This window comes from Bombina bombina, chromosome 3 (assembly GCF_027579735.1).
Source record: "Bombina bombina isolate aBomBom1 chromosome 3, aBomBom1.pri, whole genome shotgun sequence".
Lineage (NCBI taxonomy): Eukaryota > Metazoa > Chordata > Amphibia > Anura > Bombinatoridae > Bombina > Bombina bombina.
The window spans coordinates 1,074,988,428-1,075,003,550 of NC_069501.1; the positions used below are offsets into that span (position 1 = coordinate 1,074,988,428).

The window sequence follows — 15,123 nt, forward strand, 5'->3', positions numbered from 1 at the left end:
TGTCAGTACTGTGAGATCTCTCAAAGAATTTGGAAAGGAAAATTGTATATTGGGCGCAGTTTGTCTAGTTATGCAGGATTCTGCTAACACCACATTGTGTAAAACCTACAATTAAATATGCACCAGGAAATAATCAGTTGGGGAATGTTTTGCATTTCGTGGAGTTGGTGAAATGCACAAGAAAAACTACACTTTCACCAAAAAGAAACACCACTCTGTTCTGTAGAGGCATTTCATCCCTTTTGGCTTAAAGTGGTGTAGGAGAAGATTCATTTTCCAGCAGAACAATAACACTAAACACACATTGATGCTGTGTCATATATATCTGAAATCCAAGGAAGATCAAGGAGTGCTAATTTACATCACATTCCTTCTACCAACACTGAACCTCAACACCATTAAATATCTTGTGGAACGTTGGAAAGGTATAAGGAAAATATATATAATCACATCCCATGGAACTGGCAAAATTCACAGTTCTAAGTGCTCACCAGCACTACCAGCCACTATGTTTGCATTCAGTGACTCTGGTACTTAAACCCAGACAAGCTTGGACTTTCTACAGAGTGCAGTTTGTGACATTTGTGGTGCATTTTTGGTGACATTTTTTGTGGAAGTTTACATTTTGGGGCTACTGTCTCTTTAAAAATATCATAACTGACACAAGCCTACACTACTACAGACATAGTGACACATGCTGCAGCTTCTTTTATACACCTAATTTTTGCTAATCTTTTGGTGCAGACAGTTTGGGGGACATGCTAAAAGTTACTGAATGAGTTAACTGGTGTAGAGCAGCGCAAATACAGTACAGCATCAAGGGTATTCCCTCCCCTTCTCTCAAGTGAGGTGGTCAACTTGTAAACGTCTCTCTGCACTGTCGAGAGTGGGTGAGAGATTATTCCACATTTAAAGCTTTGAAGTCATATTTCATATTAACATCTTTCATTTATAGGCTTTGGTGGGTAGTATCTTTTTTTGTAGGAGAATATTTTTCAGTTATACTGTACCATATTTTCTTCCCTTACCCGATTTTCATTTAACATAGTCTTCTAGACTGGGAAGCAGTCTGTAGGTGTTGGCACAGGGAGGCGAGGTTACCTTAAGATATTCTGCAGCTCCATGCAATCTTGGGGTTTTGTAGAGCTTGCTCAGCCTCAGACAGGAGTCTTGGATCTGTTTCCAAGGGAAAAACATTACATCAGTGACTTACATCAATCATCAGGGTGGAACTCCCTTTCTGATGAAAGAGGGTATTAACAAAATGCCTTCATGTGGGAGAATAGTCTATGTGTCTGCAGCTGTTCAACCAGATAGTGAGTTGCTGGGGTCTCCTAGAAATAGATATCAGGGACTCTCGCTTCAATCATAAGTTGTCCAGCTACAGTGCCAGGGTGCGATATAATCAAGTGGGTCTAGCGGATGCATTAGTGGTCCTGTATGTACATTTTCTGTTTGTGATGCTACCCAGAGTAATATAATCAAACAGGAGAATGTGACAGTGATTCTAGCTTGGCCTTGCAAAACTTGGTATGCAAATTTAATTAAGATATTATCTTAGTCACCATGGCATCTTTCTCCCAGAAAAGATCACCAGGTCTATTCTTTCATTTTAACCTTCAGATGTTTGATAACTTGGCAATAGAACACCTAATTTTGGCAAAGAGTGGGTGATGATAAAGTAACAGAGGGTAATGATAATGTTTTTAAGATCTTAATTCAGGCTTTAGAAATCGGTGGCAAAGTGTGGTGTGGAAGATGTATTTATTTATTTATTTATTTTGCCTGGTGTGCAACTAAGAGTTATCATTTGAGATCCTTTTGGATCCTTATAGTTTTGGAGTTTTTTCCAAGGGGGTTTGGAGAAAGGTCTGTCCACAGACACAGATTTCTGCTCTACCTGTGCTGTATCATAAGAAGATTCCTAAAATCCAGACATTTCTTTAGGCTCTGATTTGTCTTAGTCTGAATGTGGCTTTGAGGGTGCTTAAATCCTTCTGTTGAAACCTTTTCATGGGTCTGATTTAAAGATATCTTGAAAGATTTTGTTTTTGCTAGCTGTTTCTTCAGCTAGGCCTGTTTCTCAACTTTCAGCTTTGTCTTGTAACCCTGCTTTGTGTATCTTTCATCAGGTGAAGGTGGTTTTGAGAACAAGTTGCTCCTGAAGGTGGTTTCTTCTTAAACAATCAGGAAACATTGGGTTTTTTTTTTTTGCTTCCAGCTTCCAAGAATTCTAAGGAACGCCTTGTTTACAACCTTGATGTGGTTTGTGCTTTGGTTATTCTTTGTGGAAGTAACTTAGTCTTTTCTAATTTCTTGTGCATTATTTGCTCATTTTTCTGACCTTCCCAAGGGTTAGAAGGTTTTTGATACCTCGCTTAGCTTAAAGGGACACTAAACCCAAATTTTTTCTTTCGTGATTCAGATAGAACATGCAATTTTAAGCAACTTTCTAATTTACTCCTATTATCAAATTTTCTTCATTCTCTTGCTATCTTTATTTGAAAAGTAAGAAGGTAAGTTTAGATGCCAGCCCATTTTTGGTGAACAACCTGGGTTGTTCTTGCTGATTGATGAATTAATTTAACCGACCAATAAACAAGTGCTGTCCAGGGTCTGAACCAAAAAATAACTTAGATGCATTTTTTTTAATAAAGATAGCAAGAGAACGAAGAAAAATTGAAAATAGGAGTAAATTAGAAAGTTGCTTAAAATTGCTTGCTCTATCTGAATCACGAAAGAAAAAAATTGGGTTCAGTGTCCCTTTAAGGCTTTAATCAGGAATGTGGAATTTGTTACGGTTCATTCTACTAGAGCAGTGACTACTTGAGGGTTTTCATAATGATGTTCGGCTCTATCGGATTTACAAGGCGGCTACCTGGTCTTCCTTGCATACATTTCTATCATTATGATGTTTATGCTGTGGGAGGTTTTGGTAGGAAAATACTATGGGTTGTTGTGCAGGACGAGTAACATGCCTGCCCACCTGTAATTGTCATGCCTTATTTTATAGTGATGTCATGTACTTTATTGCTTGTTTATTGGATCCCACATGTGATAATCTTCTCAACATTCTAAAAGAAAACAACATTTATGCTTACCTGATCATTTCTTTCAGGATAATGACAAGCACAAGAGCCCTGACCTATTGTAAACATACATTTAGCGACAGAACTTATTTTGTATTCCTTTGCCTTGCTTTTGTTCCTTTTCTGTGGTTCTAGCTTTTCCTCTCTACTTAACCAAATGTGTAACTGAATAGGCTAGAGAAGTGCTGGGAATATGGGTGGAGCAAAGCTCTAAAATGTAGGGGTGTTATGCCTCCTCTTACTGGACAGGAAAAGTAATATCACAATCTTGTGGACTCTCACCATCATGCAATACATTAATTTATCAGATAAGTATGCTTTTTAATTATGTTTCCTTTATAATATATATTTTAAGATTCAGATAGAGCATGTCATTTTAAGCAACTTTCTAATTTGTCTTTGTTCTCTCAAGAGCCGGCCCATTTTTGGTTCAGAACTTGGGTAGCGCTTGCTGATTTGCTGAACCAAAAATGGTCTGGTTTCTTAGCTTAGATTCATGCTTTTTCAAATAAAGATAGTAAGAGAACGACGAATAATTGATAATTTGAGTTAATTAGAACTTTTCTTAAAATTGCATGCTCTATCCGAATCATGAATTAAAAAAATTGGGTTTAGTATCTCTTCAACTAGACAGTGTACTGAAGAAAATGTGTTGCCAATTAATGTGAAATGTGTGGGACTTGTTATACCATCTGCAGATGTTTAAATTAGCTGTGCTTAGGTGTATTTTTATATTTTAAATAATTTTACGCATTGTTCTAAAAAAATAATAAGTCCATTCAAATGGACTGAGCCTGTAGGAACAGCAAACCTGCCAAATTTAGCTTTCTTTTTATACGGAAAGGTCAATGTTTAGATACTGAAGGTGCCATTATGGGTATTGATTTCAAAGAGCATAACCAGCTATTTAAACTGCATGATTAGGAGTTATTTCCAGGTCCTTTAATACTACGTAGCTGTTATTATAAGTCATTGGGAACACACAAAGGGGAAATATGTAACAATGCAGACTGTGTCCCTTAATGTCTTTTCAGCGAGAAAACATAAACATGCGCAAGGTGCCGCGCACAAACTGACATGTAACAATGAACTAAATGGAACGCTTGGCCTAGAGAAAAATGGTGAATGTTAAATGGGAGGGAGTTGAACAGAGGGAAATGGATGAAGGAGGAGTAGGTTGTTAGTAATACAACGACTGGTCATGGAGTTGCAAAGCTTTCTTTGTTCATAAATATTAGTAATTAGATTAATGGTGATAATACATTTTATTATGTTTTCATTTATTGCAATGCAGTTTTGTTACAGGAGCAAGAACTAAAGAGGAGGTATCAGGATGAAACTGAAATTGATTTTCTTGGAGCCAGTGTGTAAAATATGTTTCATTTCTTTTCAGGTTATATTGGTGCAAGTCAACCCTGGGGAAACGTTTACAATAAGAAGAGAGGATGGCCAGTTCCAGTGCATTACAGGTTAGATCTGTGCAGCTGTGACATGAGAAACTATCGTTCAGCAAGTATTCCTCTGAGCTTATCTGTTCAACATGCTGGGCTGTGTTAACATTAAAGGGACATTAAACACTTTGAGATGGTAAAATAAAATGATAAATTGTATATATAAAACAGCTCTGCAATATACTTTCATTATTTATTTTGTCCTCTTTGCCTGTAATTCCATTCTGAAATTGTGAGCTTTTCAGTTCCTATTAGAAATGGAAGTGCAGAACACTGTTAAATCCAGCACAGCCATTGGCTGCACACTCTAGTGATCTATTTATAACTTTCTCTAATTGGCCACAGCAGAGAAGGTAACACAAGTTACAACATGGCAGCTCCCAGTGTTTTATAGACACTAAAACTTTACACTTATTTTGTCACTTTTTAAACAACTAATGAAACTTTAAAAAATACATCTACATGTTACTCATGGACTAATCTTTTCTTTGAATGCATCATTCTATCTAGCATTTATTTAGTGTTTAATGTCCCTTTAAATGTACATGAAACCCAAACATTTTCTGTCATGATTCAGATAGAGAATACAATTTTAAACTACTTTCTAATTTACTTTTATTATCTAATCTGTTTCATTCTTTTGGTATCATTTGTTGAAGGAGCAGCAATGCACTAATGGTTTCTAACTGAACACATGGGTGAGCCAATCACATTCAATATATATATGCAGCCACCAATCAGCAGCAAGAACCTAGTTTCTCTGCTGCTCATGAACTTGCCTAGATAAACCTTTCAGCAAATGATAACAAGAGAAGGAAGCAAATTAAATAATAGAAGTAAATTGGAAAGTTGTTTAAAATTGTATTCTCTATCTGAATCATGAAAGAAATGTTTTGAGTTTCATGTCCCTTTAATTATGCAGTTGCACTTAAAGGGGCAGTAAGCATCCAAAATGTTATTGTTTATAAAGATAGATAATCCCTTTATATACCATTCCCCAGTTTTGCATTGTATTACATTAATACACGTTTTACCTCTGTAATTACATTGTATCTAAGCCTCCTTATCTCAGATCTTTTGACAGACTTGCATTTCAGGCAATTAGTGCTGACTCTAGATAACTCCACGTGCATGAGCACAATGTTATCTATATGGCACATGTGAACTTATGCCCTCTAGCTGTAAAAACTGTCAAATGCATTCAGATGAGAGTCGGCCTTCAAGGATTTAGAAATTAGCATATGAGCCTACCTAGGTTTAGCTTTCAACTAAGAATATCAAGGGAACATAGCAAATTTGATGATAAAAGTAAATTGGAAAGTTGTTTAAAATTAATTGCCCTATCTGAATCATGAAAGTTTAGTTTGTTCTTTTACTGTCCCTTTAAATTGTGTTGTGAGATTTAATCTGTAGTTTTTTTTATTTATGTTTTTAGTATTGCAGATTTGTTACCCAATTATATTTGTATTGTACTGTGATTGCAGAAATGTAGAGATGAAATGAATGCCTCCCTAGGACTAATGCATATAATTTGAGACTTTTTATGCATGCAAATGTAATGCTAGTTTGCCTTGCAGTGTACATTTTGTACCTTAATAACCGCTAAATTTAGAGTTTTGTCGGTAAAAAGCGGCGTAGCTAACGCTGCTTTTTTTGCCAATGCACCCTTTCAACAACGCTGGTATTTAGAGTTGTCTGAGGGGCTGCTTTAGGCTCAAAAAAGGGTGCGTTGAACCTAATTTAACTCCACTTCAACCCTCAATACCAGCGTTGCTTACGGTAGCGGTAAGCAGCTAAAACGTGTTCGTGCATGATATCCCCATAGGAAACAATGGGGCAGTTTGGGCTGAAAAAAAACCTAACACCTGCAAAAAAGCAGCGTTCAGCTCCTAACGCAGCCCCATTGTTTCCTATGAGGAAACACTCTCTAAGTCTGCACCTAACACCCTAACATGAACCCCGAGTCTAAACACCCCTAACCTTACACTTATTAACCACTAATCTGCTGCCCCCGCTATCGCTGACACCTGCATTATATTATTAACCCCTAATCTGCCCTCCCTAACATCGCCGCCACCTACCTACAATTATTAACCCCTAATCTCCCGCCCGCACTGTCGCCGCTACTATAATAAAGTTATTAACCCCTAAACCTAAGTCTAACCCTAACACCCCCCTAAGTTAAATAAAATTTAAATGAAACAAAATAATATTCCTAAAATTACCTAAATTATTCCTATTTAAAACTAAATACTTACCTATAAAATAAACCCTAATATAGCTACAATATAAATAATAATTACATTGTAGCTATTTTAGGATTTATATTTATTTTACAGGCAACTTTGTATTTATTTTAACTAGGTACAATAGCTATTAAATAGTTAATAACTATTTAATAGCTACCTAGTTAAAATAAATGCAAAATTACATGTAAAATAAATCCTAACCTAAGTTACAATTAAACCTAACACTACACTATCATTAAATTAATTAAATAAATTACCTACAATTACCTAAAATAAAATACAATAAAATAAACTATTCTATAATACAAAAAAAACAAACAAACACTAAATTACAAAAAATAAAAAAGAATTACAAGCAGTTTAAACTAATTACACCTAATCTAAGCCCCCTAATAAAATAAAAAAGCCCCCCAAAATAAAAAATTCCTTACCCTATTCTAAAATACAAAAGTAATCGGCTCTTTTACCAGCCCTTAAAAGGGCTTTTTGCGGGGCCTTGCCCCAAAGTAATCAGCTCTTTTACTTGAAAATAAAATACAATACCCCCCCCAACATTACAAACCACCACCCACATACCCCTACTCTAACCCACCCAAACCCCCCTTAAAAAACCTATCGCTAACCCCCTGAAGATCATCCTACATTGAGTCGTCTTCACTCAGCCGAGCCGAATTCTTCATCCAAGGTGGGCAGAGGAGCTCCTTGATCCGGTAGAAGTCTTCATCCAAGCGGGGCAAGAAGAGGTCCTCCATCCGGTAGAAGTGTTCATCCAGGCGGCATCTTCAATCTTCATCAATCCGGAGCGGAGCCATCTTCAAAGGAGCCGACGCGGAGCCATCCTCTTCTACCGACAGACTAACGACAAATGAAGGTTCCTTTAAGGGACGTCCTCCAAGATGGCGTCCCTTCAATTCTGTTTGGCTGATTACTTTTGTATTTTAGAATAGGGTAGGGAATTTTTTATTTTGGGGGGCTTTTTTATTTTATTAGGGGGCTTAGATTAGATGTAATTAGTTTAAACTGCTTGTAATTCTTTTTTATTTTTTGTAATTTAGTGTTTGTTTGTTTTTGTATTATAGAATAGTTTATTTTATTGTATTTTATTTTAGGTCATTGTAGGTAATTTATTTAATTAATTTAATGATAGTGTAGTGTTAGGTTTAATTGTAACTTAGGTTAGGATATATTTTACAGGTAATTTTGTATTTATTTTAACTAGATAGCTATTAAATAGTTATTAACTATTTAATAGCTATTGTACCTAGTTAAAATAAATACAAAGTTGCCTGTAAAATAAATATAAATCCTACAATGTAATTATTATTTATATTGTAGCTATATTAGGGTTTATTTTATAAGTATTTAGTTTTAAATAGGAATATTTAGGTTTAGGGGTTAATAACTTTATTATAGTAGCTGTGATGGTGCGGACGGGAGATTAGGGGTTAATAATTGTAGGTAGGTGGTGGCGATGTTAGGGAGGGCAGATTAGGGGTTAATAAAATGTATTATAGTGTTTGCAAGGCGGGAGTGTGGCGGTTTAGGGGTTAATACATTTATTATAGTGGTGGCGAGGTCCGGTCGGCAGATTAGGGGTTAACAAGTGTAGTTAGGTAGCGGCGATGTTGGGGGGGGGCAGATTAGGGGTTAATAAATATAATATAGGGGTCGGCGATGTTAGGGGCAGCAGATTAGGGGTTCATAAGTATAACGTAGGTGGCGGCGATGTCCGGTCGGCAGATTAGGGGTTAAAATTTTTTATTAGTGTGGCGGCGATGTGGGGGGCCTCGGTTTAGGGGTACATAGGTAGTTTATGGGTGTTAGTGTACTTTAGAGCATAGTAGTTAAGAGTTTATATTCCGGCGTTAGCCCATAAAGCTCTTAACTACTGACTGTTTTTGTCGGTATGAGTCTTGTCGGTAGAGGGTCTACCGCTCACTTCTCCCAAGACTCCAAATACCGGCGTTGGGCAGATCCCATTGAAAATATAGGATACGCAATTGGCGTAAGGGGATCTGCGGTAGCCTGGAATCGCGGTAGGGAAGTGAGCGGTAGACCCTTTCCTGGCTGACTCTAAATACCAGCGGGCGGTAAAAAGCAGCGTTAGGACCCCTTAACGCTGCTTTTGACGGCTAACGCAGAACTCTAAATCTAGATGTAAATATTATATTAGTGTTGACATTAAAGGGACAGGATACTCAACATTTTCTCTGCTCATTCCAAAAGAGAATGTTTCAGTTGTAGATAATTGTAGATCTTCTTGTGCTGAATAAAGTAACATTTAAAAAAAGAAAAAAAAAAAAAAAGATTAAAACATAGTTAAAGGGACATTCCAGGCAAAATTGGAATCCAGGTGGATGCATTTCAGTTTTGAATAGAAGCATTTTTGCAATATAAATGTATTAGCAATTTTATTAATGTGCTTGCATCCACTGGTAATGACTAAATTTTTTAATTGCAGACATGATTCAAAACCCACTAGCGTAAAGTAAAGTACAGTTTGTGAGCTGCAAAGAACTGCTGCTCCTGAGTAGAAGCTGCCGCTGGGTCATTTAGCTAGCACTGCTGATTGGTTCAGTGGCAGTTTCCATACACATATTATTGAGTTACATTATTATTTTTTTCTAACATAAATCGAAAGAACATATTTTTTAGGTGTCAGTGTGTGTTCTGCAAAAACCTGAAGAGTTTACTCTACATATCATTTTTTTGAATACAGTATACATTTCCAGACCCAAACTACAATGAAAACTCATTTACCATGAATTGATACCGAGGCTCCTTATGTTGGTTTTCCTGCCATCTTTTTTTCGCACAGAAAAAGTACATGACTGTCAGGCTTGTTCTCATTCCCTGCTTGGAGTAGGTAGAAGTCTTCCTCTTTCTTACACATAACTATCACCTTACTAGAGTTAATGTTCTACTTAGTTGGAGTTAGGTAGGTTGGACTGTGGCTTTTTCCCAGTTTGTAATGTTTTACTGATTATGTGACTCTTGGTGCAGCTTGCTCACTCTTGCAAAGCTCCTGCAACCTCTCTTATGTTGTGTTAGGGTATCCTGTTTCAATTTGGGCCCTCAGCATGCTGCTCTTTTACAGACTCTTCTGGGGGTTAACCTTAGCTGGTCATATTTAACAACATTGTTTTGTGTAGTGCTCCTGTGCATGAATCCACTAATTGTTTGTTTAGTTTACATCAAAACCTCCTGATATTCTTTGCTATTCTTTCCTTGGTATCCATTGATATGTTATCTCGTTTATGAAAAAATCTGCTCATCCACAACAATCAGGCCAAGAATGAGCTGGCTGATGATCTCACTTTCAGATAAAGGTTAAAGGGACATGATATCCAAATGTTGATGCTCTTGAAAGTGATGCAGCATAGCAGACTAGAAAATATCAACAGAAGATATTTTACCTAAACATTTCCTCTGTTGCCACATCCCATTGTAAAGGGGCTTTAAGCAACCAATCGCCGTGTGGATCTTTAAATTATGAACATGAGTGCCTACAGCAGTGTTTTTCAACCAGTGTGCCGTGGCACAATAGTGTGCCGTGAGAGATCCTCAGGTGTGCCGCGGCAGACTAACAACAGTGCAGGGGTGTTTGTGAATGAATGTCAATATGTCATGTATAGTTTGTAGGAGGCATGGCATGACAGCACACCTGTATTAGGCTACAATGTGTAATTTTGTCAAATTTTGGGATGGTGGTGTGCCACAGGATTTTTTAATGTAAAAAAGTGTGCCACAGCAAAAAAAAGGTTGCAAATCACTGGCCTACAGGACTTAATTCTGAATATGATCTTATTAACTATTGGGAATATATTTAGTTAGTTTCATAGAAATACAGTTGCAAGAAAAAGTATGTGAACCCTTTGGAATGATATGGATTTCTGCACAAACTGGTCATAAAATGTGATCTGATCATCATCTAAGTCACAACAATAGACAATCACAGTCTGCTTAAACTAATAACACACAAAGAATGAAATGTTGCCATGTTTTTATTGAACACACCATGTAAACATTCACAGTGCAGGTGGAAAAAGTATGTGAACCCTTGGATTTAATAACTGGTTGAACTTCCTTTGGCAGCAATAACTTCAACCAAACATTTCCTGTAGTTGCAGATCAGACGTGCACAACGGTCAGGAGTAATTCTTGACCATTCCTCTTTACAGAACTGTTTCAGTTCAGCAATATTATTGGGATGTCTGGTTTGAATCGCTTTCTTGAGGTCATGCCACAGCATCTCAATCGGGTTGAGGTCAGGACTCTGACTGGGCCACTTCAGAAGGCGTATTTTCTTCTGTTTAAGCCATTCTGTTGTTGATTTACTTCTTTGCTTTGGGTCATTGTCCTGTTGCAACACCCTTCTTCTGTTGAGCTTCAGCTGGTAGACAGATGGCCTTAAGTTCTCCTGCAAAATGTCTTGATAAACTTGGGAATACATTTTTCCTTCAATGATAGCAATCCGTCCAGGCCCTGACGCAGCAAAGCAGCCCCAAACCATGATGCCCCCATCACCATACTTCACAGTTGGGATGAGGTTTTGATGTTGGTGTGCTGTGCCTCTTTTTCGCCACACATAGTGTTGTGTGTTAATTCCAAACAACTCAACTTTGGTTTCATCTGTCCACAGAATATTTTGCCAGTACTGCTGTGGAACATCCAGGTGCTCTTGTGCAAACTGTAAACGTGCAGCAATGTTTTGTTTGGACAGCAGTTGTTTCCTCTGTGGTATCCTCCCATGAAATCCATTCTTGTTTAGTGTTTTACATATTGTAGATTCACTAACAGGGATGTTAGCATTTGCCAGTGACTTTTGTAAGTCTTTAGCTGACACTCTAGGATTCTTCTTCACCTTATTGAGCAGTCTGCGCTGTGCTCTTGCAGTCATCTTTACAGGACGGACACTTCTAGGGAGAGTAGCAGCAGTGCTGAACTTTCTCCATTTATAGACAATTTGTCTTACCGTAGACTGATGAACAGCAAGGCTTTTGGAGATACTTTTATAACCCTCCAATTAGCTCTTGGAGATGTCATTAGTCTAGGGGTTCACATACGTTTTACACCTGCACTGTGAATGTTTACATGGTGTGTTCAATAAAAACATGGCAACATTTCATTCTTTGTGTGTTATTAGTTTAAGCAGACTGTGATTGTCTATTGTTGTGACTTAGATGATGATCAGATCACATTTTATGACCAATTTGTGCAGAAATCCATATCATTCCAAAAGGTTCACATACTTTTTCTTGCAACTGTAATGTATAATCGGCTCTTGTGGGTTCCAAAATATAATATATAAAATACAAAATTAAACACATTACAAAATTTAAATTGGTTTTAATAACCATTATATATATTAGCGCTGCGGAATCTATTGGCGCTCTACAAATAACCGATAATAATATATACTTGTATATATCTGGGTTTCCCCTTCCTCTCTTCCTTTTCTTTTCCACTTTTCTTCCTTTTCTTTTCCACTTTTCTTCCTTTTCCTTCGTTTGAATTACTGTTACATGTCATTACTAACAATCACCTAAATTACAAGTTTTGCGGTACAGCTACACCGCTGAAAAATTGGCCTTTGCGCGCGGAATAGGTCACCCATATTACAAGTCGCAGCAGTACGGCTATACCACTATCGTTTTAGCCTGTACCACAACTCTCCATTACGCACTAAAAAAATGGCATTTGAGTGTGGAATTTTCAGGTCACCTGTATTACAGGTTGTGTGGTCCGGCTATTATGCTAGCGTTATAGCTTATACCGCCACGATCCATTCTGCTATCAAAGACCAGTAATTATGGATTTTGCAAAACAAAAATGTTTTAAAAAACTCATAACAAAAATGTTACAAAGTACACTAACACATATAAACTACCTATTAACCCCTAAACCTCCATCCCCTCCACATAGCAAATACTATAATAAACATATTAACCCCTAATCCACCACCCACATCGCAACTACCTAAATTAAAGTGTTAACCCCTAATCCACCAACACTAAATAAACCCATTAACCCCTAAACCGCTGACACCCACATCACTACTACTAAAGTAAATCTATTAACCCCTAAACCACCGGCACCGCACATCAATACTATTAACCCCTAAACCGCCACCCCCGCATTGCAAATACTATAATAAACCTATTAACTCCTAAACCGTCAACCCACCCACATGACAACTACTAAAATAAACCTATTAACCCCTAAACTGCCGGCCCCCCACATCGTGACACCCTAAATTAAACTATTAACCCCTAAACCTAACACCCGCTAATTTTAAATTAAAGTTACAATATAAATATCTAAAAATTATTAAAAACTTACCTGTGAAATAAAAAAAAACTAAGATTAAACTATAAATAAACCTAACATAACTATTTAAAAAAACTAAAGTTAACTAAAAATAAAAAACCTAAATTACAAAATTTAAAAATCCTAACATTACAAAAAAACACTAAAATTACGAAAAATTAAAAAAATCTATGATTACAAAAAATAGTTAGCAAAATTATCCAAAATAATAGACATTAAACCTAATCTAATACCCCTATAAAAACAAAAAAGCCACCCCAAAATAAAAACACACCCTAATCTAACAATAAACTTCCAATAGCCCTTAAAAGCTCTTTTACATTATCAGCTCTTTAGTGCCAATTAAAAAATCCCTAATCTAAAAAAAAAAAAGAAAAAAAACAACCCAACACTAACCCCGAAATAGGTACTCACCATTCCTGAAGTCCGGCGGTGAAGGTCTTCTTCCAGGCGGCTCCATTTTCATCCATCGCAGGGACATCTTCTTTCTTCATCCGGAGCGAAGGAGGTGCAGAGCGTAGGCGGCTGTGGAGCCATCCAGCGTGGAGGTTTCTCTTCATGCGATCTTCGGTGCACACTGAAGATTGAATGCAAGGTACCCCTTTTATATTTGGAGTAGATTAGGGATGGGCATTCTTAAAAGAGCTGAATGCCCTTTTAAGGCCAATGCCCATACAAATGCCCTTTCAGGGCAATGGGTAGTTTAGGTTTTTTAGTGTTAGGTTCTTTTATTTTGAGGGGTTTGGAGGGAGGGGGGGTTTACTGTTAGGGGGGACTTAGTAGTTTTTTAAGGAGAAGAGCTGATTTCTTTAGGGCACTGCCCTACAAAAGGCCCATTTAAGGGCTACTGGTAGTTTAGCATTAGATAAGGGGGGTGTTTTTATTTTGGGGGGCTTTTTTATTTTGATAGGGATTAGGTATAATTTTTACATTTTTGATCATTTTGTTTTTTCTTTTCTGTAATTTTACCTTTTTTATTTTCTGTAATTTTAGCTTAATTTAAAGGGACACTAAACCCAAACATTTTCTTTCATGATTCAGGTAGAGAATACAATTTTAAACAACATTCCAATTTACTGCTATTATCTAATTTGCTTTATTCTTTAGATATCCTTTTCTGAAGAAATATCAATGTACTTGGGTGAACCAATCACACGAGGCATTTATGTGGAGCCACCAATCAGCAACTACTAAGCCTATCTAGATATGCTTTTCAGCAAAGGATATCAAGAGAATGGAGCAACATAGATAATAGAAGTAAATTAGAAGTTGTTTAAAATTGCTTGCTCTTTCTAAATCATGAAAGAAAAAAATTGGGTTTCATGTCCCTTTAAACTTAGTTTTTTTATTTTTAAAGTAATGTTAGTTTTTTTAAAAAATTTTAATTGTAATTTAGTTTAATTTATGTAATGGGGTTAGTTTAGGGGGTGTTAGGTTAGGGGGCTTAGTCTTTAATTATTTGCGTTGTGGGCTTTGGCGGGTTAGGGGTTAATAGATTTGTTAGCATTGCGTTGTGGGCTTTGGTGGGTTAGGGGTTAATAGATTTATTAGCATTGCATTGTGGGTTAATGGCGGATTAGGGGTTAATAGTTTTATTAGGTAGATCGCGATGTGGGTGAATTGCGGATTAGGGGCTAATAGTTAAATCAGGCTTATTGCGTTGTGGAGGTTGTCGGTTTAGGGGTTTATATATTTATTATGTGGATTTGATGACAGATATAGGGGTTTTTATGTGTCGAGTTTATTTTTGGGAGGCGGGTAAGACTTTTACGCGATATTTTTTATTATTTTTTTTAAATAATTTTCTTAGGCGCTGGCAGTTTCTAAAGTGCAGTAAGTCACTGGCGCCTCCAGAAATTTGTATTTATGCTCATTTTTGGACATCGCTAGTTTATCTGACTTAAGACACTTTATGAACTGATGGCACGGTATATGTAATACCCCGATGTGCGAGGGGAAATTTAACTGCTATGGAGCAATAAAAGTTATGTTTTATTTATGGAC

General features: G+C 36.9%; 1 protein-coding gene across 1 annotated transcript in view; it reads left to right on the forward strand.

Moving 5' to 3' along the window:
• The window catches only part of FNDC3A (fibronectin type III domain containing 3A), a 646,553-nt gene that overhangs the window by 315,921 nt on the left and 315,509 nt on the right, over positions 1–15,123 (forward strand). Inside the window, exon 3 of the mRNA XM_053708360.1 lies at positions 4,483–4,558. Coding sequence (XP_053564335.1) covers positions 4,483–4,558 — 76 coding nt within the window. The remainder of the gene's footprint in view (positions 1–4,482; positions 4,559–15,123) is intronic.